At 35.7% G+C, this 24,493-nt stretch overlaps 1 protein-coding gene across 23 annotated transcripts in view; it reads left to right on the plus strand.

The window, feature by feature from the left end:
* LOC105336169 (A-kinase anchor protein 9) overlaps positions 1-20,328 on the plus strand; it is a 140,423-nt gene extending 120,095 nt beyond the window's left edge. For 15 of the 23 annotated variants that reach the window (XM_066072928.1, XM_066072937.1, XM_066072943.1 and 12 more), the window contains 15 exons: positions 99-294; positions 3,229-3,451; positions 4,057-4,077; positions 6,057-6,204; positions 10,020-10,231; positions 10,580-10,874; positions 11,237-11,446; positions 11,656-11,915; positions 12,625-12,907; positions 13,593-13,799; positions 14,065-14,303; positions 14,526-14,608; positions 16,314-16,701; positions 16,908-17,056; positions 19,111-20,328. In XM_066072928.1, coding sequence (XP_065929000.1) covers positions 99-294; positions 3,229-3,451; positions 4,057-4,077; positions 6,057-6,204; positions 10,020-10,231; positions 10,580-10,874; positions 11,237-11,446; positions 11,656-11,915; positions 12,625-12,907; positions 13,593-13,799; positions 14,065-14,303; positions 14,526-14,608; positions 16,314-16,701; positions 16,908-17,056; positions 19,111-19,145 — 2,949 coding nt within the window. In that variant the 3' untranslated portion in view covers positions 19,146-20,328. Of the gene's footprint in view, positions 1-98; positions 295-3,228; positions 3,452-4,056; positions 4,078-6,056; positions 6,205-10,019; positions 10,232-10,579; positions 10,875-11,236; positions 11,447-11,655; positions 11,916-12,624; positions 12,908-12,937; positions 12,952-12,981; positions 12,996-13,069; positions 13,084-13,592; positions 13,800-14,064; positions 14,304-14,525; positions 14,609-16,313; positions 16,702-16,907; positions 17,057-17,562; positions 17,599-19,110 lie in introns of those variants that run through there. The other 8 variants (XM_066072932.1, XM_066072931.1, XM_066072930.1 and 5 more) reach the window with 8 other exon arrangements.
* The last annotated feature ends 4,165 nt before the right edge of the window (positions 20,329-24,493 follow it).

The raw sequence follows: 24,493 nt of genomic DNA on the forward strand, positions 1-24,493 counted from the left end.
TAACTTTATTTTTTAGAAAATGTATCATAGATTTATTATTACAAAATGCGTGCATTGTTTTGAGTTTGTATAAAATTGAGCCTATTGGTTCTGAGCAGGAGGCGCATCAGAAGGCGTCGTTGGATCAGATATTCAGTGCGGACCGTCAGTCTCTTCTGGCCGAGGTCCGCGACCTGCGAGCTCACGCCAATGTAAGTGGACTACGTCACCAGGAGGAGAAAGAACGACTGACTGAACAGCTCAACTGTGTGGAGGATCAAACCTCGAAACGCGAGCGACAGCTCAAACGTCAGGGTAAGCAAATCAGAAACGCGAGCGACAGCTCAAACGTCAGGGTAAGTAGATCAGACTTCGAAATGCGAGCGCATCTCAAATGTCAGGGTAAGCAGATTAGATAACAGAAATGGGGCGACAGCTTGAACATCAGGGTTAGCAGATCAAAATATGGGCATCAGCTCAAACATTTAAATACGAGCATCAGTTCAGTCATCAAAATACAAGCAACAGCTTATATAGGTATTCTTTCTAATTGACATGATTATTTAAGAATGTTTTGAATTCGCCCAGTCTTACAATTAATTTTGCCCTGTGATAATGAGGACGAAAAGGCAAAAGAAAAAAATGATGGGTGGGGGGGGGGGGAATATTTACCTACATCTTACCTCCTGCTAATGTTGTAAGGAAATCATTGGTTAACTGCAGTCATGTGGAGACCATGTATAATCCGTACACAGTCGGTACGAAATATATCTCCCCTTGAGCATTATGACGTCATTCTTACAGTATTATGACAGTCGGGTTTGTACCCAAATTGAATCTTGTAATTTTGTTATGAAATGCTTGATTTTCTTAGTTTGATTTATCAATTTTATGTCATCGACACAAAAGTAGTCGGTCATAAGATAAAACTGTTACTTGTAATGTAGTTGACGTTATATGGAATTTACTGACCCCATGAAAACCATATTAAGTCAACTACAAACCATGTAACAGTACAGTAGATTCCTAATTAAATTCGAGGAAATAATATCTTCGTAAAATCGCGAGAAGCACATCTCGTGGATTTTAAAATCTTGCTTTTGATTTTCGGACAGATGTCAACTACATGAAACTATAATAAAAAAAACTCGTCATTCACGACTTTATACTCCCATGATTTGATGCAAAATGGTTGAATCACGAGATTTAGACCTCACATAAAATAAGGAATCTACAGTATACAGAATTTAATTCATTGCTGATGGTAGAGTGTTTTGTTGGTACCCCTAGATGAAGACGACTCGGTTGTTGGTAAGAAGCTGGCACTACTGTCAATTCCTTATATTACGCGAGTACTTAATTCTGCGATTCCGCTGTTTTGTATCAAATCGCGAGAATATAAAATCGCGAACGCGGAACATTTATCCATATTTCTTATAGTTATCAACTCTCAGAAAATAATTGCGAGGTAAAATCCGCGAGGGATGCTTCTCGCGATTTTACGCGGATATGAATTCCTCGCGTTTAATTAGGAATTTACAGTATTTTGAATTTTTCCTTATTTTTCATCTGCTGATGGTTACTTTGGAGACAGTTGAGATTTTTAGTAATTAGTAGTTAGTAATTAGTTATCCTGCTGATATTTAATGAAGACTTTCATCTTCTTAATGGATTCTGTTCGATTTCACAATTATATTATCAAAGACATTATGCTATATTTAACAAAGATGTTCAGTAGATTAGCTTTTCAATTTCTGTTGTCATTTACTTTCTGTTGACATGTTTAGCCAGTTTACTAGACAGAGCAGTGTGTCAAGAGAATTTTTGAATTGATTTTTTATTGGAATTTAATATTTTCATTGTATATATATATTTTTATTGTATATATGAACTATGCATGAATAAGAAAATTCAGCACATAAGGTGTCTGAGCCAGACAGATTTAGAGAGAATACTGAGAAACCATGAGAGTCCATGGTGGCTCTATTTTGGGTATTCATGAATTGAATTTACATCTACGATGAAAACAAATGAAGAAAGAGTTATCTAACCTACTGAAACTGAAAAGTGACACATCCACAAAATTACATTCCCACGAATACACAAAAAACCCACAATCCATGAAAATTGGCCCCAAAGAATTTAAATGATTCCACAGTAGATCTGTGGTAGTAGTGCCAAAAGTTTTAGTTAAAGTAGAAGTGGTTGTTTATGCATGGGGAAAGTTACACTAGTTAGGCGGTAAAATACCCCCGGCACATACGTTAAAGATTTTAAAACTTTAGAGCAATGAATCATGCATCTGTGTATTTGATACACATACATAATGTTTGACTATAGGAAATCGCGTACTTAAGGTACTTCACTACACCTTCAAATAGTTTCTCAAATCAGCAGAAAATTACTTAAATATGACAGAGAGCATGATGGATAAGAAGTATAAATGTCAAATAGGTGAAAAAATGTGCAATTTTGGATAAGAATGATATTTTAAAAAATTTCATGCAGTAAACATGAACAAAAGCCACAGGCGGATTCGAACTCATGATCTGCGGTTCACAAGCCTGATACTTTAACCACTGAGCTATGACCATATACATCTGAATTGATTGATACAAACAGTTTGACAAAACATTTTCGCCATCTTGTGACGTAGTGTCTTAAAAAGTATAAATCTAGGTGTAGTGAAGTACCTTAACCACCAGCAGGATTAACCACTTTAACAGTACCATAAAAGTGATAAAAAGTGTTACAGATTGTGATTGTTAACATCTGGAGTAATGATGACAATTATACAGTGCAGTCTTTGGCTGTTGGCGGGTGTACATTACACCCCTGAGTTGACAGTTTTTATAACTTTTGATGTTGGTAGTATACACCACTGAATTGTAACATTTTCTGTTGATGTGCAGTTAGTTGTGTACAACGTTTGTACATAGCTGTTGACAGGACGGTATAGAACTTTGGACATTGGTACTATACACCCTGAATTGTAACACACAACATCTTTACTTATTTACTTACAGAATTGTAACACAGAACATCTTTACTTATTTACTTACAGATTGTAGCACAGAACACCTTTACTTATTTACTTAATTGTAACACAGGACATCTTTACTTATTTACTTACAGAATTGTAACACAGGACATCTTTACTTATTTACTTACAGAGTTGTAACACAGAATATCTATCCTTATTTACTTACAGAATTGTAACACAGAACACCTTTCCTTATTTACTTACAGTGCAGTTACTGGAGTATAAACTGCAGCAGGAGAAGATAATCCAGGACGACCTGAGAACCAGTTTAGAGGTGGAGCGGGACCGCTCCACAGATCTGTCCAATCAGCTGAGCCGTGAGAAGAACGCTGGCCTTGACCTTCAGACAGACCTATCCAACCAACAGCTCCAGATCTCGAAGCTGAAGGATGCGCTAGAGCGCGAACAAAGCCGATTTATCTCAGTCACGTAAGCGTTTTAGTCTGTCTGCGTTATTCCAAATGGAATATAAAACAAGAGTCAAGTTAACTCTTAAATTGAGTCTGTCAATATTGATCATAGGGAAGAAAATCCCATACATATTAGAAAAAAATATTAACTTACCTTCTTTTAAACTTTTGGAAAGAAAGAGTCTATCTGTATTATTCCAAGGAAGAAACCAACAAAACACAAATCTACTCTTTGTCTTGTAACAGAACGGTAGCTGTAGAACTGTAGCTTCACGGGAAATTTGAGTTAACGAACCGTGGAACTACAGGTCCACCAAAAAAAAAAACTGTTTATTTATAGTGCGCAAAATGTTGCACACAAGTGGAGCTACAGTTTTACGGCTAACAGAAGGGAAGAGTAATAACTTACCGAATTTTCAAACTTTCATTTTATAAATGTTCATTTTTAGTTACTTTATTATCAGTACATAGAAGATAAAGCAAGTCAGTATTCATTTAAAAGATATCAGTATCCAGCTAAAAATGAAACAAAAGTAATTTAAAATTAATAATGGAGACTTTTCATCTAAATTTTAATGATGAACCAATGAAGAGTTTTAGAGTCTTGTTTTTGTTTTGATACAGAACAATTTGGAATGACTTGGTGTAAGTTTCTTGTCACTGTTACATAGATGCTTGCTTTTGATTCCCTTTTGAAACATAAATCCAACATCTCTACTGATCCAGATTGGTAGAATGAAAACAGGGAAGTAGCAACGAGGGACTTCATTAATTTACATGTCTCAAATCTGGGTTCATAATCACACATTCTGTTGTATGTAATAGTACCCCACTGAACTGCTGTGTGGTCACCACTTATCAGGTGACAGGGGCGGTACGTGTTATACTGTAGATTCCTAATTAAACAAAAAGGATTTAATATCTGCATAAAATCACCCCCCCCCCCCCTCGGATTAAAAAATCTCACTTAATTTTCTTCAGACTTTTGAAATTATAAATTTTGGTGCTCACAATTTTATATTGTTGGGATTGAATACAAAATAGTGGAATTACAGAGTTTTTAAGTACTCGCGTAAAATAAGGAATCTACAGTGATTTGCTTTCATGCTGGAGTTTGCTTACAGTAATTTGCTGACGGTTTTTCGTTGTTTTCAGCATCTGGCTAAGGTGACTGTGTTGTGGGTGTAATTGACTCCATCACCTAATCATGTGACCCTGCTCATGCATTTGTGTGGTCATGTGATCAATAGCAAAGCAGTCATGTGACATTTATTAATAGCACATCTCTAACTAAAAACTACATGAAAGTATCATTCCACAAAATAGAATTATAATGGTTTGTGACAATTAGCAGATTTGATGTATCGGACCACTTTTCAAGTAGAATAGATAGGATGAGGATAGTGGAATTTTCAATTTTTAATTGTTGGGTTTTGGTGAGTTTTTTTTTTTTTTTTTTTTTTTTTTTACATTTTTTTAAATTTAAATTAAATATTAGATAAATTGAATTAAATATAGTCATATGGATTCAATTTTGCACCAATACTGTCTGTGTTGGATCCTAGATGTTTCAGTGTTGAGACTGAGAGATTCAAGTTTTACAAAAATTAATGAATCAAACTTGTACATGTAGTTTGATATTGGTAGCATTTAGAGGCAGCTAGAATGATTAGGCTAGACATGAAGATTAATACTCATTAATGAAATGTAGATAGTTATTACAAAATTGACTATTTTCAAAAAACACCTTAAACTTTAAGTTTCTTTTTATATAAATTGTCAGTGTTTAGGAGGCTTTAGAAGAATTACTGGCATTCTAAACTGCTGATCATAAAACCAATATTTAACATTTTATTCACATTTATTTCACATGTATGTGTGTGTCGCACACTTTTCACAAGGATTTAACAAGCGTGAACACTATTACAAGATCTCACAGTCTGATGACCATATTTTGTACACACAATATAGACATATTTATAACATGATTACACGAAATCGTCTTATAAGGAAAACTACTGATATTTTGTAGCGTTTTTCACTGTTCATTTAATTCTTTACGCCAAAGCTTAAGATCACTATTTAGTAATTAATTTATTTAGTGGTAAATAGTTAAGGGAGAGGAGGTTTGTCCTCATATGCAATAGAAACTTATCAGAGATCTAAAATCTATGACAAATAATTTTATAAAAATAAATCAATGTTGTTAGAAGTCAAGTAGTAGTTTGATAATTAAAGCTCGACAGAGAAGTAAAACAGCTGTAACATTACTTTTGGAAAATACTTACCGTTGTTAAAAAAAATTATAGTAATACTTTGTTAATGCCGGCCAGGGTTTATCGTTTTGATAACAGTTTGAAGGCAAATAACCAAAAATCAAAGATGAAAAAATTCCGCAAAAACATTAAATTTTGTAACTTGCAGCATGATTAAAACTCAACACTGTAAATTTTACAGCATTATCACTTTACCCTGTTTAATTTACAGCATTGTAACTTTACACTGTAAAATTTACAGTATTGTAACTTCACACTGTGAAATTTACAGCATTGTCAGTATACTCTGTAAAGTAAAAGTATTGTCACTTCCTCATTAATTAACTTATTAATTGATTGTTTCTACAGAGGAGCTTTGGAAGAGGAGAAGACAAAATGTCAACACCTGAGTGAACTACTGGAGCGTGAGCGGGCGGCTCTCAGACAGATCAGGTCAAAGGTCGACGAGATGAAGCTCGAGTCTGACAGCAAGGACCGACACGAGTTTTTACTGGAGGTCAGTTTTAATAAACTCATTATACTATCATAGGCTTTGCACTGTCGCAATAACTGTAAACATCAAATGTAGAGTTAACTTCACAATGGAGGCCATTTCTTGTATAATCCGTTACATTAGCTTGGTATTATCAAACTGTAGCAGTTAAGTTTGATGACATAATCGGCTTGGTTTTGTCTGACTGTAGACACTTTGTAAATAAAATCTGAAGCTGTAAGCTAAGAGATAATTAACATGCCCACATCATTTTATGATTGACATATATATATATATATATATATATATATATATATATATATATATATATATATATACTGGAGTCAGGTCATGGTTCGCCAACATTTTCATTTCTTTGATAAAATGTGAGGTACATAAGTTGATCACAGATCCCTTAGCCTTTTTGTTATACTGTAAATTCCTAATTAATATCCGTGTAAGCCCGTCTCGCGAATTTTAAAATCTCGCTTTTAATTTTTGAACATATGTAAACTATATGAAACTATAATAAAATTTCAACATTCGCGATTTTATGTTCTTGCGATTTGATGGAAAACCGTTGAATCGCGGAATTAAGTACTTGCGTAAAATAAGGAATCTACAGTATGCTTCTTTATATAATTTGGATTTGATCTGCTCTGTAGGGGGGGGGGGGGGGGTTAAAGTTTGTCAAGAATTACCAAATATAGACAGGGTAACTCTATAGCTAAAAGCAGGTTCCAAACCATCAACACAGCACAGACCCCAGTACAAGAACAAGCAAAGTGATATTTTTATTGCAGTGCAATAGATAAAGGTAATAATCTGATGGATTTGGAACATTTAAAGGTTTGTTGTTGTTATCAGATAACTTTAGACTCTGAGGTAATTGCCTGGTTGATCTGCTAGAATCGGAACAGTTAAAGATCTGTGGTCATAATCGGACGAGGATCTGACTTGATGTGTGTATTGTCTGCTGTGCATGTTGAAGTGGTTGGAATACCGAGAAATCACTCGACCTAAACATGCGGCCCTACAAACACCTAGTCGTTTACTGTGGATGCATATGTACATTTATACAGCGGCTGTTTTCATAGACTTACTGCAGTCCAGAAAACAATTGTTATCCAAGACACCGAGAAATTTCCTCATATTAACTTGACAGTTCCTTTGCAGTATTGGCAAAATCAGAATTTTTGAATCTCATATTTGTTAAGTTAATTTGTTATAGCTTCATCCCGGTAGATTTCTTGTGAACAGCTTTATCCTTGGGGCAGTAAACAAAATTTTTTGGGGGGGGGATGAATATAAATTTAATGAAACTATGAGATGAATTTTAGATTAAGAGTTCGCAATTTATATTCTGACTTACAATTGGATGCAAAATGGTTGAAGTAAGTACTTGCATTAAATAAGGATGAACGAATGAAAACCTAGAAATTTTACTGAAGTAAATTAAATCTACACTAGAAAATTCAATTTCTTCCAAATGTCAATCATACTTATTCTAGAAACATTACATTTACAGTATAACTGTGTAGTTTTCCTGTTTGTTGCATTCATTTCTATAAGGTGTATAGTAAAACATGTTTATAATGAAGGCAAGCGATTTTGCTTTGTTCAAAACGTAATTCGTTATATCTGTTAAATTAAAACATGTAATAAAGTCACGCGGAATGAAAAACACTTCGTTTTAAGCGTGAGTTCATTATAATCATGTTCGCTATAGCCGTGTTTTACTGTAGAAGCATGACCTCTGTCAGTATCTATCAGTACCTATCACGTCTGTGGTGAGGAATAAAAAAACTGTACCCAACTGCATACATCCATTCATGTACATTCACTCACTTGGTCCATTATAATCTCATTATTAATCAGGACTAGGGATAAACAATAAATTAATTAACTAGAGAACTGAGGACTTTCCACCACACCGCGGCATTTTGCGTCTTGCCTCAAGGTGAAAATGGTCAGAAGTTTTTACTACGCTTGCAGAAATAATTCTTAAGACAATGGGATTTTAAACAAGCCCAGATTAAAATATAAGAATTAAACAGATTTAAAACTCAAAACAATGGCAGCACTGGAATGTATTTCAATAGTTCAATACTGAAGGAAATCCAGCCGTTTTATTTTCTTCTTTCGCGAGTTGATATACTTTATGCACCCTAAGACATTGGCAGTGAGAATATGAATTTGAAATATTGGAAGTATGTGGTGTGATTTGTTGGAGCCGGCCAGGGATATCCACGCCGCCATTGTGGTAAATTAGAACTCTTGTCATGTTGTCAATTATTGTTAAGGAGGTTAACCATCAGACCTACCTTAAACTTTTAATCTTAAAGATATGATTTGTTATGCTATACAAGTCCATTATTTAATGGAAAAAAAATCCCATATATTTTATCTGTTGAATGTAGGTATTTTCTTTATTTCGATACAGCAGAAGACCAATACAGTCTCAAAATGGCCACAACCATCAAACCCTTTTAATTAATGCTGTCTTATATGCAGTTTGCTTTAATTCTAATAATTGAAATCAATAAATCTCCAAACCTAGCTTATATTATTGTACTTAATTAAGAGTATGCAATTAATTTCATCATTAGCAGTAAATCAGAGGCCTGTTATAGGGAAAACTTACAATGGAATATTAAGGGTTTTTTTATGTACAGTAGGCCCCCCCCCACCACCACTCAACCATTAAAATGATCAAGGAGCTAAATTGCCATCAAGAAAGTCTGCCTACATTGTACATCTGTCTTTTCCTCTCTCTGTCTGCCTACACTGTACATCTCTCTGTCTGTCTGTCTGTCTGTGCCAACACTGTACATCTCTCTGTCTGTCTGTCTTATTGTCTGTCTGCCTATACTGTACATCCTTTCTCTCTCTGTCTTCCTTCACACTGTACATCTCTCTGTCTGTCTGTCTGCCTACATTGTACATCTGTGTCTGTCTGCCTATACTGTACATCCTTTCTCTGTCTGCCTTCACACTATATATCTCTCTTTCTCTCTGTCTGTCTGTCTCCCTATACTGTACATCCTTTCTTACTATCTTACTACACTGTACACTCAACTGTCTGTCTGTCTGTGTACCTAACTGAAGAAACTGTTTTGAAAACCATAAAATTATTTTAATTTTTTCAGCTAATAATGTATTGACATAGCATCCTATGTACAACTGTAACATGTTTATATTGTATTGTTACAAGTATGATCAGTTGAGAGTTTAATGAATATTAAATGAATATTCATGGATGCTAAATATATGTTGTGAATTACTGTAAACATATTATTTTTAGCATTTACAATATTTACTGTAAACATAATTTTATTTGGTGAAAAATGATTTTGTAACAGGTAAGCGTGGATTTTAAATTGCACATTTCTAAACATACTCATCTACATACATGTTTGGCATCTGTCAATTTACTTTTGGGGGGGGGGGGGGGGGGGGGGGGGGGGAGAGACGCACATTCCACAAATTGCTCAACAGAGAGAATACACAGTCCAAGGTTATACATTTGATTTACTGCAACACAAATCTTTTAATTAATCACTTTCATTAGATGATTTCTGTAAAAGTGGTCATTTACATGTGGGAAAATATTTACACTAGCTAAGGGAAAAGCTTAAAATTACGTATAATACCCCTACTCATAAGGTACAAAATATCAGTAAATACTCACCTATACAGTGAATAACTTCACATGCTATTGTTGTCTGCCTCAGTAAGAATATAAATTAATGTTATGGATGTTTATTGAAATGAATGTAAGGCCGTAAATAAATGATGAATATTCATAGTTTTATAATTATGATAATTTACTGTAACAGAGGCTTACAAGTGATCTGAATACTGAGCGAGATCGTAGACTCCAAGCCGAGAATGCTCAGGAACTCGAGAAGGTGGCCCTGGCCAACCTACAACAGGAACTTGATCTCGAGAGGAAGAATCTCAGATCCACTGAGTCTGAGTACAAGGCTCGAATCAAGCAGCTCAGCACAGCAGTGGAACTCGAGCGAGCTAAATCAAATGATCTTCAGGGGTGAGTTGTGAGCTACAATGGGGTGTCCTGTCTCAATGAGACAGTAGACTGAGATAGTGAGAATCAACAAACAGTAAACTCGAGTCGAAACCAACTATTTTAATGATAATTTTACTCTTGTCTTGACCTCGATAGTCAGGAATTAGCAATAATATTGCTAGGTGACAATATGGAGTAAATTAAAGTCCTTCATTTTAACTGTATCTCTGGTTTTCCTTAGGCTTATCTAAGTTAATGTTGATTTTCTCTAGAGAGATTGTTTATTCTAATGGACAGAGCTAGTATTAAGGTTATAGAATATTGTTCAGTTGTACATAACATTAAAATTGATGCATCATTTTTATACAGAGCTCTAGAGAGAGAGAGAGTTGTCAATGACAAACTCAGAGAGAATCTGGACAGTGAGCGCCGCTCACTCCTTGAGAGTACAGATCGAGAAAACTCAATCTTTGAGGACATGCAGCTTGAGTTAGAGTCAGAACGTGCCAAAGTTAAAGATCTCAAAAACTCAGTGGAGAGAGAAAAGCAAAGGCTTCAATCTCAGGTGACTGCTCTCGAGTCTCAGACGAGTGTACTCAAAGACGAGCTCGAGCAGGAAAGGTTGGCTTGCCGCCAGATGAAAAACGAGATAGACCAGATACAGGTGAATGAGTGTGGAGTTATTGTGTCTCACAACAAACAATGCTCACATCTCTCCATCTTCCTTTTCACTTTCTAGCTTAGATATCTAGAGATGTTGCACATCTTGCTCATTACACATAGTAATCTATAGTCTGTGATAGGAATTTAAAAACATAAGTTTGATATCATAGATTTTATTATTCATTAGGTCATTTTCATAATCTAAATCTTGTTGTACTTATGTTGAAATATATGATTACAAATTTTCCCACCATGCTTTTGGCTCGTCATGACCGGCTAAAAGCATGCAGGAAACAAATGAAGTCTGTGGTATATAAAAGAGAGTTGTTTTGAACATTGAACTAATTGTTTGTGTTTGTTCAGCTTCAGAAACTAGACATCACTCGGCACTATGAACACGAACGTGACCAAGTCTCGCGGCTCAAGTCTGAACGTGAACTCCTGAGGTCAGAGGTCAAATCCCTGAAGGATGTCATGAACGAGAAGGAGAGAAATCGTGACACGGAGAAAGTGACGGAGCGTCGGTCACAGAGACAGCTGGAGAGGGAGAGGGACGACCAGAAAATGAAGATGGTAATGATGTGTTCTCAGTGATGTTTGGATTCAAATAATGTGTGTGCAGAGAAAATGTCAAGAGATAAACTGTTTGACTCTAATGATATACAGAATTCTAAATGTAAGGGTCTTATTTCTAATTTGCCTGCCTTAATTGTTTCTGGAGGTTTTTTTGAGTACTGAGAATGTTTGATAATTGCTTTAGCATCTACTTGGATTTTTTTAAGCATGAAAATGAGTTAGAAATTCAGCGACTTACTCAGCGAGTTCTAGATCTAGAGGATCAAGTCTCAGATACTCGAGAACGCGAGATGGAAGCCACTCGGGAACTACAGCAGGAGAAACTACGCTCGACTCACCAGCGAGTAGACTCAGAGGGCAGTGAAGAGGATCCGGATCACTGGAACATTTACAAAACTCAGCTCGAGAGTATATGTCAGAGTCTGCAGTATCTAATACTACAGTATCAGGATCAGTTATCCTCAGGGTAAGGCAACTAAGTTTGGGGGGGGGGGGGGTTGTAATGGGAGAATATTTACAAAACTTAGCTTGAGATTATAAGTCTGCAGTATCTAATACTACAGTATCAGGATCAGCCATCCTCAGGGTAATGCAGCTAAAGTTTGTGGGGGGGGGGATATTGGGAGAATGTTTACAGACCCAGCTCAAGAGTATAAGTCAGAGTCTGCAATATATAATGCTACAGTATCAGGATCAGCCATCAGCCATCCTCGGGGTAAGGCAATAACGGGGGTTAAGGTGGAAACTGATGACAACTTATGAATACAGGTAGGAATATAGGTCAAGAGGCCCCTTTGGGTGTGGGCAACTTAATTGAGGGGGAGGGTAAATATGGGAAACTGACAGTCTGAATGTAAGTCAGAAGGACGTTCAGTTACTTGTCAGATCCACATGTACTTTCAAATTTTATACACTGATAAAGGATGCACACATTGCTATTGCTTTTTGGTTCTAAATCTACCTCTTTTTCACCACAGGAGGTTAACATGTATGATACACTGTATGTGATATGTTTATTCAGTTAAGAAAAGTCCAAATGTATCAGCTCTAAAGTTGAATATTTTCCTTTATCTTTATACAGAATTCTTCTACCCAAGGAGATTGTAAAAGTTTATAGAAGTTTAAATCTGGCAGCGACTTCTTTTATTGATTAAACTGAGATTTTGGTTTTGTAGTGTTAAAGGTTCAGTTAATGTCCAGAGTCTGGAGAAATCTCTCAAGGACCTACTAAGTGAACTCAAACAAACTCAGACACCACTTGCCTTAGAGTCGGACACCATGGACAGTCTGACGAGTCGACCCAGCGCTCAGGCCGTGAACCAGCGAGTGTTACATCACAACTCCGAGCTGACTAACTTTGTGTCCAGACTGACAGAGGAGAAGATGGAGCTACGCAACACTCTGGGGCGTCTAGAGGAGGAGATCTGGAGATACAGACAGAGGGGTGCCGAACAGCAGGTATGTTAGTCTCTAGATAAAGGCAGAGAGGTGCTGAACAGCAGGTATGTTAGTCTGTGGATAAAGGCAGAGAGGGGCCGAACAGCAGGTATGTTAGTCTGTAGATAAAGGCAGAGAGGTGCTGAACAGCAGGTATGTTAGTTTGTGGATAAAGGCAGAGAGGGGCCGAACAGCAGGTATGTTTGTCTGTGGATAGAGGCAGACGGGTGCCGAACAGCAGGTATGTTAGTCTGTAGATAAAGGCAGACGGGTGCCGAACAGCAGGTATGTTAGTCTGTGGAGTTGGTGTCTTCAGATAAAGAAAATAGGTTCCTAACATCGGGTTTGTGAATCTAGAGATGAATATAAGATTATGGGTAAAGAAAGAGGGGCTCTGAATGTTGGGTATGTAAATCTGAAGATAAATTTAAGACTTTGGGTAAAGTAAGAGGGATTCTGAATGTCAGGTATGAATGTAAGACTATGGATAGAGAAAGAGGGATTCTGAATGTCAGACATCAGGAAAAAGATAAAGGTGCTTCAAAATTAGGATTGTAAGTCCGTAGAAAAATGACGATATAGGAGTTGTGTAGCCATGTTAGCTGAAGCATCTTACAACCTCAAGATATGTGTACCCACATCTAGATCATTATTGGCCTCTTGGTTTAGGAAGTATTTAATAAGTCAATGTTTTTCTTCACTGTAGAATGGCCATGATATGAGTGAAAACCACACAGATCAGGAGAACCGTCATCTGGAAGCTCGCGCCTCATGGGCCAAAGAGAGGCTGTCGCTACAGCTGGCCCTTAATCAAATGGAACAGGAGCTTGACCAATGTCGGGCCGACCTCAGAGTGGAACGAGACCGAAGGTCAGGCATCGCTGGAGTAGGGACAGAGGGGGACAGGGATAGGGTAAGGAATCAGAGAGAGAGAGACGAGATAGAGTCAGAGAGAGAGGAGAGGAGAGAGAGAGAGAAAAGGGGAAGGGAGAGAGGAGAGAGAGATAGGGAAATGACAGAGAGAGAAGAGACAGGGGATTATAAGACAAACACTGGTAGTATAAATGAAAAATGCATCCATATAACCATTATATTAATATTTGAAGTTTGAACAACATTTGTTATATTGATATCGGTTTACTGTGATTAAATTCTGATGACGGTAGATCTGTATTTAGATCCAGCGTCTGTACGGGAAGTACCTGCGGGCGGACAGTTACAGGAAAGCCCTGGTCTACCAGAAGAAGTACCTGCTCTTGTTACTGGGGGGATTCCAGGACTGTGAGCAGACCACCTTGGCTCTGATTGCCAGGATGGGGGTCTACCCCTCCCCTGAGGACCTGCAGCGAGGGACCAGGCCCCGCCGACCGGTCACCGCATTTAGGAGTGCTGCCAGGGTTGTGGTGGCTGTAACTAGGTCAGTATGTCAGACTGGTCACCATGTTCAAGAGTGTCGCCTCATTGGTAGTGTGGTAGTGGTTCAGCGTTAATATTTATTTGTTTTTAATATTCCTGGAGAAATGTACTATAATGAATATTGTAGATGTAAGTTAGCTATGTCATGAAAGGTAAGTGAAGCACATTGATGTATGTATCTTAACAGCTGCAGTAGATTTCTCTCCCTTTACTGTTCTTGCAGGATGCGGTACTTGGTCAGGAAGTGGAAGAGAGCCACCAGAGTGGGATCCCCCGTGATGGGGGGCACAGTCGACCTCCAACAAGGTGACCTAATTCTTCTGTTTTTAGCTCACCTGAGCTGAAAGCTCAAGTAAACTTTTCTGATCATGTTTTGTCTGCTGTTTGTCTATCTGTCCACAAACTTTTTACATTTTCCACTTCTTCTCCAAAACCACTGGTCCAGTATCAACCAATCTAATTAAAATTAGACCAAACTTGTCACAAAGCATCCTTAGATAAAGGGGATTGTTAATATGAAGGGTAACGCCCTCTTTCAAGGGGAGATAATTAAAAATCTTTGAAAATTTGTAAATATTCTTCAAAAATTTTCTCATAAATCATTTAGCCAGTAAAGCTGTTATTTAAGTAGAAGCATCCTTAGGTATTGTAGATTCAAGTTTATTCAAATCATGATCCCTGGGGGGAGGGTGGGGCCACAATGAGGGGTTAAATTTTTACATAAGAATATATAGAGTAGATTTAAAAATTTTCTTTGAAACCGATCAGCTAGAAAAGCTGTTTTTTTTGTGAGCATCCTCAATTAGTGTTAATTAAAGTTTGATCAAATCATGTTTCCTGGGGGAAGATGGGGCCACAATGGGGGTCAAACTTTTAATATGAATATATAGAGAATAAAAAAGATATTATTCTCAGGAACCGATTGGCTAAAAAAGCTGAAACTTACGTGAAAGCATCTTCTGTTAGGTTAGATTAAAGTTTGATAAAATCATGATCCCTGGGGATAGTTTGGGGCCACAGTGGGGGGAGGGTTCAGATAGGAATACTTGGAGATAATCTTTAATAATCTTCTTCTTAGAAACCAATCGGGCAGATAAGCTGTAATTTGTGTGGAAGCATTATAAGGTATGGAAGATTCAAGTTAATTCAAATCATGATTCCCGAGTATACAAATGGGGGGGGGGGGGGGGTCAACATTTTTACATAGGAATATATAGAAAAAAATCTTTAAAAATCATCTTCTAAAACACAATTTGCCTAAAAGCTGTAACTTTAGTCAGTTCATATAGTGTAGATTAAACATTGTCAAAAAATCATAATCTTCCTTAATAGGGTTGGGCCACAATTGGGAAAGGGGGAGGGGTTTCTCAATTTTACAAGGGTAAACATTTAGATTATTCACAAAACTCAAATGTTATTATATATGGTTAAGTTATATGCAAGCATTGTGACTTATTGATAATTCTTTAAAATTATTTAGACTCAGACCCCTAGAAAAATTGTTGGGCCTCAACAGAACTCCAATGCTCAAAAGGGTATATGATGTGTCTATAAAACCATCCTGTTACAAAGGGTCTCAATGAAAAACATAAGAATATGCAGGGGATTTTTTTTATTCAGGACCTGTTATACAACATTGCTAGGATATTTTATATATGAAGCCATAAAGCTGATTTTAATATGTTTATTGTTGCTCAGGTGAGCGATGTGGCCCATAGACTTCTTGTTTTTATAGAAGTTTTAGTGACATACTCATGCCATACCTTGCTTAATTTTCAATTGATGGTCATTTTCAGTATAAGATAATTGATTTTCACTCCAGTGTAAATTTATTGATCTGAACTATTTTGAGAAGAATATCTTAAAAAATTACTGTTTTACTTAATTTTTACATAAGAAACAATTAACATGATAAATGTCTTTCTTTCATGAAACAAGTCCATTCCACAGAGTGATCGAGTTGACTGTAAACCACGTCTGATTGTAATAAGACACGTCTCTTTATTTACAGGTTACGCACCCAACTCTAACAGTTTCTCACCACCCCGCATCAACACTCAGTCACGCGTGAACGGCTCCGGACCCTTCAACAGTCACGCATCATCGCCCCTCCATTCAAGTGTTCACCAGTCTCCATACAGTCCGTCCTATTTGTCTTCCAGCTTTACTCAGAGAGACCTCCTTAATGGAGCTTCTCCATATCACTCACTAGGGGGAGCCTCTAGTGGCTACCATGTCAACAGCAATGGAGTAACCAATGGGATCTCTCCTTATCAGTCAGTGGGAGGGATTTCTGATAGTTACCATGTCAACAGCAATTTCTCTGTCCATACCACACCCCCCACGCGGGATTATAGCAGCAAACCACACCCCACTTCTGAAAACTCAGGTGCTAGAAGGTGAGCTAATTAAACCAGAGATGTAAGACAGAAAAAATCAAACTTCATTTACTGTTTTAGAACTTTTAAATTTTACAATATTTGACCACAAAATGTGTTTAAAAATTTTTGGAAAGTTAACACTTTTAAAACTTTCATAGATGTTTAAATGTAGAAAGTTCATACAAAGTCCTATCACAAAATAATTTTTTTTTTATTTCTTGCAGAAAAATACTCTCCTCTTCCTCTCCCAACCCCACAAAAGTTGGTCACTCATCTCCAGCACGTCGAGTCAGGATCAGCGAGCCCTCGTCCCATGATGACTACATCTCTCGACTTGAGAATCTGCAGCAGAGACTCAGCGGGATGGATTCGGGTGAGTGAACATGAAGGTTCAAGTCTCAAAAGTGACACCATTTTATTGCAGTGGGTCAGCTTTAAATCCAAGAATGTTCTCTAAATTTCGTATCGGCTTTAAAATTTGTTGGCTGTGAAAAAGTAATCAAAACAGTTTGTGATGACATAACGAAATTGATTTCTATTATTGCACTGCTTATTTTTTTTAAAAGCAACAAACAGTTTTAAACAAAACTAAAAAATTCATTGTTTTCATCAAACACACTTTCCTTTTAATTTATAACCCAGTCAGTCAGAAAAAAAAACATCATTTTGACACATTTGTTTGAAGACATCCATTCATTTTCCACTGCTTGAAGTGTAACAGGATCACCAAACGGTGGTGCATCTGCGTCCGTTTTGAGTAAATGTTGCACCATATTCAGTACCTTTACACTCATTTTGAATACATGTTGCACATCAGTATCTTTACATTCATTTTGAGTACAGATCCACTAATAAGCACTTTGTGTTCTTTCATCACAGATGAGGAAAGTGTAGCAGACATTATGTGATGTCGATGTAAGGTTTAAAAGACTGGGTCTGACGGGCGTTTGATTCCTCTGTATATAAACCTTTGTCTGTGATGTCCTCAAATCTCTGTCCATTTGGTGCTTGTGATGGTTTTGTGTGTTTTAGATATAATGGTGATTGTGTTGTATTGCTACTAATGATGGGATTTGTGTAGGAATCATTCACATTATAGCCACATTATAAATTATAAAGGATGGGATTTGTGTGTAAGAATCATTCATATTATAGCCACATTATAAATTATTAAGGGTGGGGCTTGTGTGCAGGAATCATTCATGTTATACAGTCTGTTATAGCCCGAATAAGCCACATTTAAAATTATATAGGATGGGATTTGTTTGCAAGGTGCAAGACCCACCCATATTATAGACCAATTGTAAATTACCAGGAATGTCATTTTTGGTATAGAGTAAAAGGATTTCATCAAATATATCATGAAAACCCATAATTATATACTTTTTTATACCATATTAAATACCTTATACGCTAAATTATTCACTACTTATAAATACTAACAGAATTATATTTTTCGTTTCGTAAGTTTTGTCTTAAAATATCTTGAGATTTATGTCCCCCCCCCCCCCCCCCATCCCCAGCATTAACAATAATGACTTGTATTGTCAAGTCTAGAAAGGGAAAAGATGGGATCAAACTATTATTGAGACTGATTTTTAATTTTTAAAGCATGTTTTTATTAGTAGATCGCATTTTCAGTTTGAGATTAAAGTATGGTATATGACTTAAAGTGGCATGGTCACGATTTTGGTAAAATTAAATTTTACTATTATTATTATTTAAATACAATTCTTTAGAAATGTATTTCTTATGATCAAATGAAGTTTGAGAGTCAGTCATAGAGTTATGGGCAAGATACAAAACTCACAACTCTTCGTCTTGTAAACAAGGCTTGTCCTCAGTATTTTCTGCAGATCCAAGTTTCTGCTCCTGGAACTACTAGAATGGTCCATTTAAAATTTTATTATTAATTAGAGATCCAAAAAGATTCACCTAAAACTACTGTATAATGGCATTTTAAGAAAGAGATTAATACACTGTAATATTTATTCCATCTATTTTGACACTCATTGTTATTATGCAAGTAAATTCTCTAGAGGATGACCTATTTCAACCATCAACAAATTCTTAAGCCACAACTCCAGTAACACAGTATATAGTGTGTGTATGTCAGAGGAGGCAAGGGTTTCTCTAGACATAGAGTGTGTCAGGATAGGCTAGCTCAGTAATGCTGATAGCAATAGGTTCTTTGAATCGTATTTGTTGTGGTGTATACTCTTTGATATTTTCTTTCTGTGCTATTGTTTCAAACATTAAGGTTATAAAAAATAATTCAAATTATATTATATTTAAGGAGTTTATTGTTTCAGAATTAGAATTTCCCAGCTTTTGATATGTATATCAAATTTTTAGGTGGTTTTTTTTTTCAAATGTATGAAATGTGTTTTGCCAATTTATAAACGGTAAATTTTGTGTATTTTCCAGGTACTCCAAGGTCAAGGTTATTTCCACGGAGATAGGCGTGAGATCCAGAGAACCTTGTTATTATTTTGCCGTCATTGTGACCTTGTTCGACCTTGACCTTCATTGGCTCCATACTCTCTGATGTTGGACAATAACATTCTTTTTATCTGCAATAATCATAAGTCCTGCCATTTCAGGAACCAAAGAAAGGAATGTAAAGATTTGTTAATTTGGGACCAGATGTTTTATATGTTATTGTTTTTATTATTGAGTTCAATATCATGGTGTTTGATGATTTATTTGAGCTTAAGCAAATTCTGAACTCATCCAATGATTTTACTTGGCACAGAATGTGCTGTTTTGTACCTTTTGTTAAAACTGTCCAGTTGCTGTTCATTATGCAAAGACTATAGCAATATTAAATGATATTAATGTTAGAGTTTTATTCGGAGAAATGTAGACTTAGAATGTTTTTATGGTGTATGATATTTGTTTCATATTCTATAGGATCATTGCTGTTTAAAACTAGTCCTTACTGTCTGTGATTAAACATAAATAGCTGCTTGTCTCTACCATGTAAATCTATCACCACCCCCCCCCCCCCCCCCCCCCCAGTATCATCTCCCTACCTGCCATGCAGAGGAATTCATTGTATATATCAATACTACAACAGTTCTGCCGTTTTATCAATAGTTTTCTAAGTTTAACTGTATAACCTACTGTCTGGAACCTGTTATATCTTGTCATCCATATAACATTGACCCTTTATTTGATTCTCACAATTTGGCCCAACACTCAAACTATTCCACTTAAGTGTTATTTAAATAAACTTGTAACATGAACGCATAAATTTCTTTTAAAAATATAAAGTTGTTTTTTTTTAAAGTTTGAGTGGTTCTGTAAAAAAAAATTAACCCAATATCAAAGATCTTAAATGCAATGGTAAAATCTGCATGTCCAGAAAGCCGTTGTCAGATGTTACATGTCATATGTTATAATCTTTGATGAAATCCCGTCACATATTTTTATAATGTCAATACAACTGTGTTTATCCATGCCTGTCAAACAAATATGACTAGATATAATGACATCATTAAAACCCCCTTTGGTTAATTTATTGTCAATCATATTACTTGTATTTAGGATCATTGTTTTATGATAAGTGGATTAATGTACAAGTTTTGTCATGTATTGGATTATATGTTTGGATGCTGAATTGAAAGTAAAATATTTAATTTATCAAGTGTTGTGTCATTTATAAAACGAGATAGAATATTATTGTCCTGTGATATCGGATAGAAAAAACGCCTACAACCTTTTTATGGTGTAGAGTAAATGATATCTACTAATAGTTGTGGTGTATGAAAAAGTGTCATCTACGTCACGTGGTGTGTGGAAGAAAGTGACATCAAAGTCATGTCGAATGTGAAAAACTGACATCTAAGTCATGCGGTCTGGAAGAGAAATTGACATCTAGGTCATGTGGTATGTGGAAGAAATTGTCATCTGGGTCACGTAGTCTGTGGGAGAATGCGACATCTATGTTACTTGGTCTATGGGAGAAAGTGACATTTTAGTCACGTGGTCTCTGGGATAAAGAATAATATATAACATATGGTCTGTGAAAAAAGTGACATCTAAGTCATGTTGTTTGTTGGAGAATGTGGTATCTAAGTTTTTGGGTCTGAGGGAGAAGTGATGAAGAGAAAGTGACACCAAAGTCATGTGGTCTCTAGAATAAAATGAAATCTAATTGATGCCGTTTGTTGGAAAAACTGACATCTCAGTCATTAGGTCTGTGGGAAATTACATGAGGAAAAAGTGACATCTAAGTCACGTGATCTGTGGGAGAAAGTGACATCTAAGTCACGTGGTCTGTAGAAGAAAGTGACTTCTAAGTCATGTGGTCTGTTGGAGAAATGCTGAAGAGAAAGTGACATCAAAGTCATGTGGTCTGTAGAAGAAAGTGACATCAAAGTCACGTGGTCTGTGGGAGAAAGTGAAATCTAATTCATTAGGTCTGTGGAAGAAAGTGACATCAAAGTCGTGTTGTTTTTGAGAGATCTTGGGCAGAAATATTTTTTTAAGCCAGATCAGAAATGTTTCCATTTTGATCCTCTAACGTACAAGATGCACGTTAAGCAAAACAATTGCATAAAGGTTTATATCTCTAAACATATGTCACCGGTCCCTTTTAGTACCTTGAATTATAGAAAAATCTGCCATGACTTTCGTTTTTTTCAAACGAGAGTGAAAATAGTGAAACATCTTGATTAGTGTGTGTATATACAATGTATACTGATCACTTGATTTATACTTTAAGAATTGACGCATTATCGATGGTAAACCCACTAACAGGGACGGAGCTAAAAGTTTACGGGGGTTGAATGAAAACGGTGTACCCCTTCCATTTATATCAATGTATATCTCCGATGGGATTGTTTTATCTCAGATAAAATGGGATTTTATAAGAAAACACAAACCAAAGATTACGACACTGAAACGAAATAAAATCTTCAAAATGTATTTATTTTTGTTAATTTACTGGTGCAATATTTAACATAATTCTTTGATTATTAACAAACCATGCATTTAGAATGATATTCAATGTTATATATATTTTAACAATACATTTGTTGATCATAATGCAAGCACATTTTTCATATATTTTCAGTATGTCTATGGCTGCATTTTTTAGGGGCATTTTAATACAATTTTACTCACATTTATAATTGTTCTCAAGAGAATCGTAGTGTTTTGGATATGTACGTTGATAAAATACATCTATTTATCCTTAGCACTGTGTTTTCTTTAATAGTCATTAGTTTGAAAGAAAAAACAAGAGAATGAAAATAATTCAAAATAATTACACGGGTAGGATTCTCTTTTTAATGTTCTTATTCTAAGGGATGTGGGTCTGTGTCAATCTTACGGGAGATTTCCACATTAAATGAGTATTTATAAATAAATATTTACATCTACCAAGTATTATTCCCTCTATTTCTTACGGAAACTTTAGTGAATTCATAGCTATATAGAAACAGCCAGAATGAAATCTACACGCCCGTTTATTGATTGGTCGAAATCTACAGCGGCTGAAACTGACAAGAAAGTGACAGGGCCAAACTTGACACGCCCAGTTTATCGATTGGTCGAGACCTACAACTACCTAGGAAAAATCACGCACTGCACGAAATAATCATGACGACGTCAGACTCAAAGTCTCACAGGAGACGATTTGGCTGTTTCTTTTAGTTAACGTACTTACGTACATTAACAGTAATTTAGTGAATTTTACTTACTTTTCATTAACAATTTATCAATTGGCTAAAAGAAAGATGTTAATATAAACAATAAAATGCTTTCTTTGATGATTCATTCGGGTAATGAAGGTAGCGATCATTGCAGAAAAAATTTACACAACCCGATAACGCGGGTTATGTATTTTTTCTGCAATGTCGCTACCTTCATATCCCGAATGAATCACCAAAGAAAGCATTTTATTGTTTAAAAGATTATATGTAAGGACAATTTAATGAGGGTTCGGGATATCCTTAACCTCCCGGCTAAATCACCAACGGTTTCCTGCTTTCAGTTACTTATTGCTACAATCGACTGACAGTGTTGAATTAATTACAATCAAAGTAATGTTCAAAATATGCATGTAGATTGAATTATAATGTTATATTTAATATGGACACATATATAAATATCAATCCCATGAAAGAACTTGTCAATCCTAAAAACATGACAACTGCTAGACATATTATGATGTTTTCTAAAAATGTTTCAACGCTAGAAAGGAGGGCCAACAACGAACACTTATACACTTTTATGAATACCAATCATTTTGCACTAGCTTAGTTTTGTTCATCCAATGTTTTGTTCTCTGTAGATATATTAGTTGATGTTTAGCTTTTGCATGCTTATGTTTGATGTTTTGTTTTTATGTGACTCATATTCATGACTGTTTGCCACATGGTAATTGTCAATTAAATGAATGAGTTTTGAGGTTAATGCATGTCATGTCTGTTTTATGAGAGTTGTCGTTATCAGTGACATATGGTTATAACGATCCGTGTTCAAAATCCATTGAAAAATACAAAACAGGAGAAGAACAAACAACCTCTAAAAAAGTAAGAGGTAGGATCAGGTGCCATGGAGGAGTGAGCATCTCCTGCTGACCGGTTACACCCGTCGTGTGCTCTTTGTCTTTATCGGGAAAAACGGAAAAGTCCGTAGACTTACTTATTTAATTATCAATGTTTTTTTTACCTAATTATTCCTTGTGCAGTGACAACATTTCAACGCTTAAAGGGGCATGCATGGTCACGATTTTGTTCAAATAATATTTTTCTGTTTTCATTATTTACAATGCATTAGGAATGCATTTCTAATGATAAACTACACTTTGAGAGTCATTCGTAAAGGGTTAAGTAAGATACGGGGCTCACAGTTCTGTGCCATGTGAACAAGGCTCGTGTCCCGTTTTGGTTTACATAGGTTCAAATTACCAGTAAAAAATCTTTTTCAAGCTGATTTGTTTATCTTTTTATTCATTTTAAGCATTTACAAACAGTTACTTAAGTTTAAATCATTCATTTTAGGTCTATTACTGGAATTTTTTTCAACATTTAAAATGTTAACAAACGCTTTGTTTTCAAAGCAAAGAATTTCAAGCTCTTTAGCTCGCTTATAACAAAATGAATGACACTCAAATTATGGTTGCCTATTAAAAATGCCTTACTGAAGCAGTGTTAATATGAAAATTGGAAAAATAATTTTTGACCAAAATCATGATCATGCCTTTTTAAGGTGGAATGGAACATATGTCTTTATTAATGTGGATTAAAGTACAGTATAATTAAAATACTTTCACCGATTTAGAATTTCCAATTTTCACAATATTTTACCGTTTACGTTTAAAAATGTTTTGGAAAGGTAAACATTTTAAAATCCCCAGCGGTATTTGAACGCATGATCCATGTATTCGTAGAAAACTTTAAACCTGCTGTGTTACGCTGTTAAGGTTAGACGACACGTTCCTTAAATTTATATCAAAACTTTTTCCGGGAATTTGTTATTGACTAACTACTACTTTAAAAAAATTAGAGTACCTTACCAGGCAATTATGTGAGGTACTAGAGTATGCGATTTTCTATGTAATCTTATTGAAATGACAAATTTGTCTCCAATCGTAGAAGGGTACAGAAAGGGCATAACTTAATATGATTTTTGAAACCAATTTCGATTAAAATCAGAATTTTTTTAATTGGAGCTCTTTATCACGAGGAGATACAAAAACGATGCTTGATGTACGTGTCGTCTGATCTTAAATGACAATTTTGGAAACGAAACTATTTTTATAATAAAGCTTGTTTGTATTGATAGTGCGTCACAGCAT

This window comes from Magallana gigas, chromosome 10, assembly GCF_963853765.1.
Source record: "Magallana gigas chromosome 10, xbMagGiga1.1, whole genome shotgun sequence".
In the NCBI taxonomy this organism is placed as follows: Eukaryota; Metazoa; Mollusca; class Bivalvia; order Ostreida; family Ostreidae; genus Magallana; species Magallana gigas.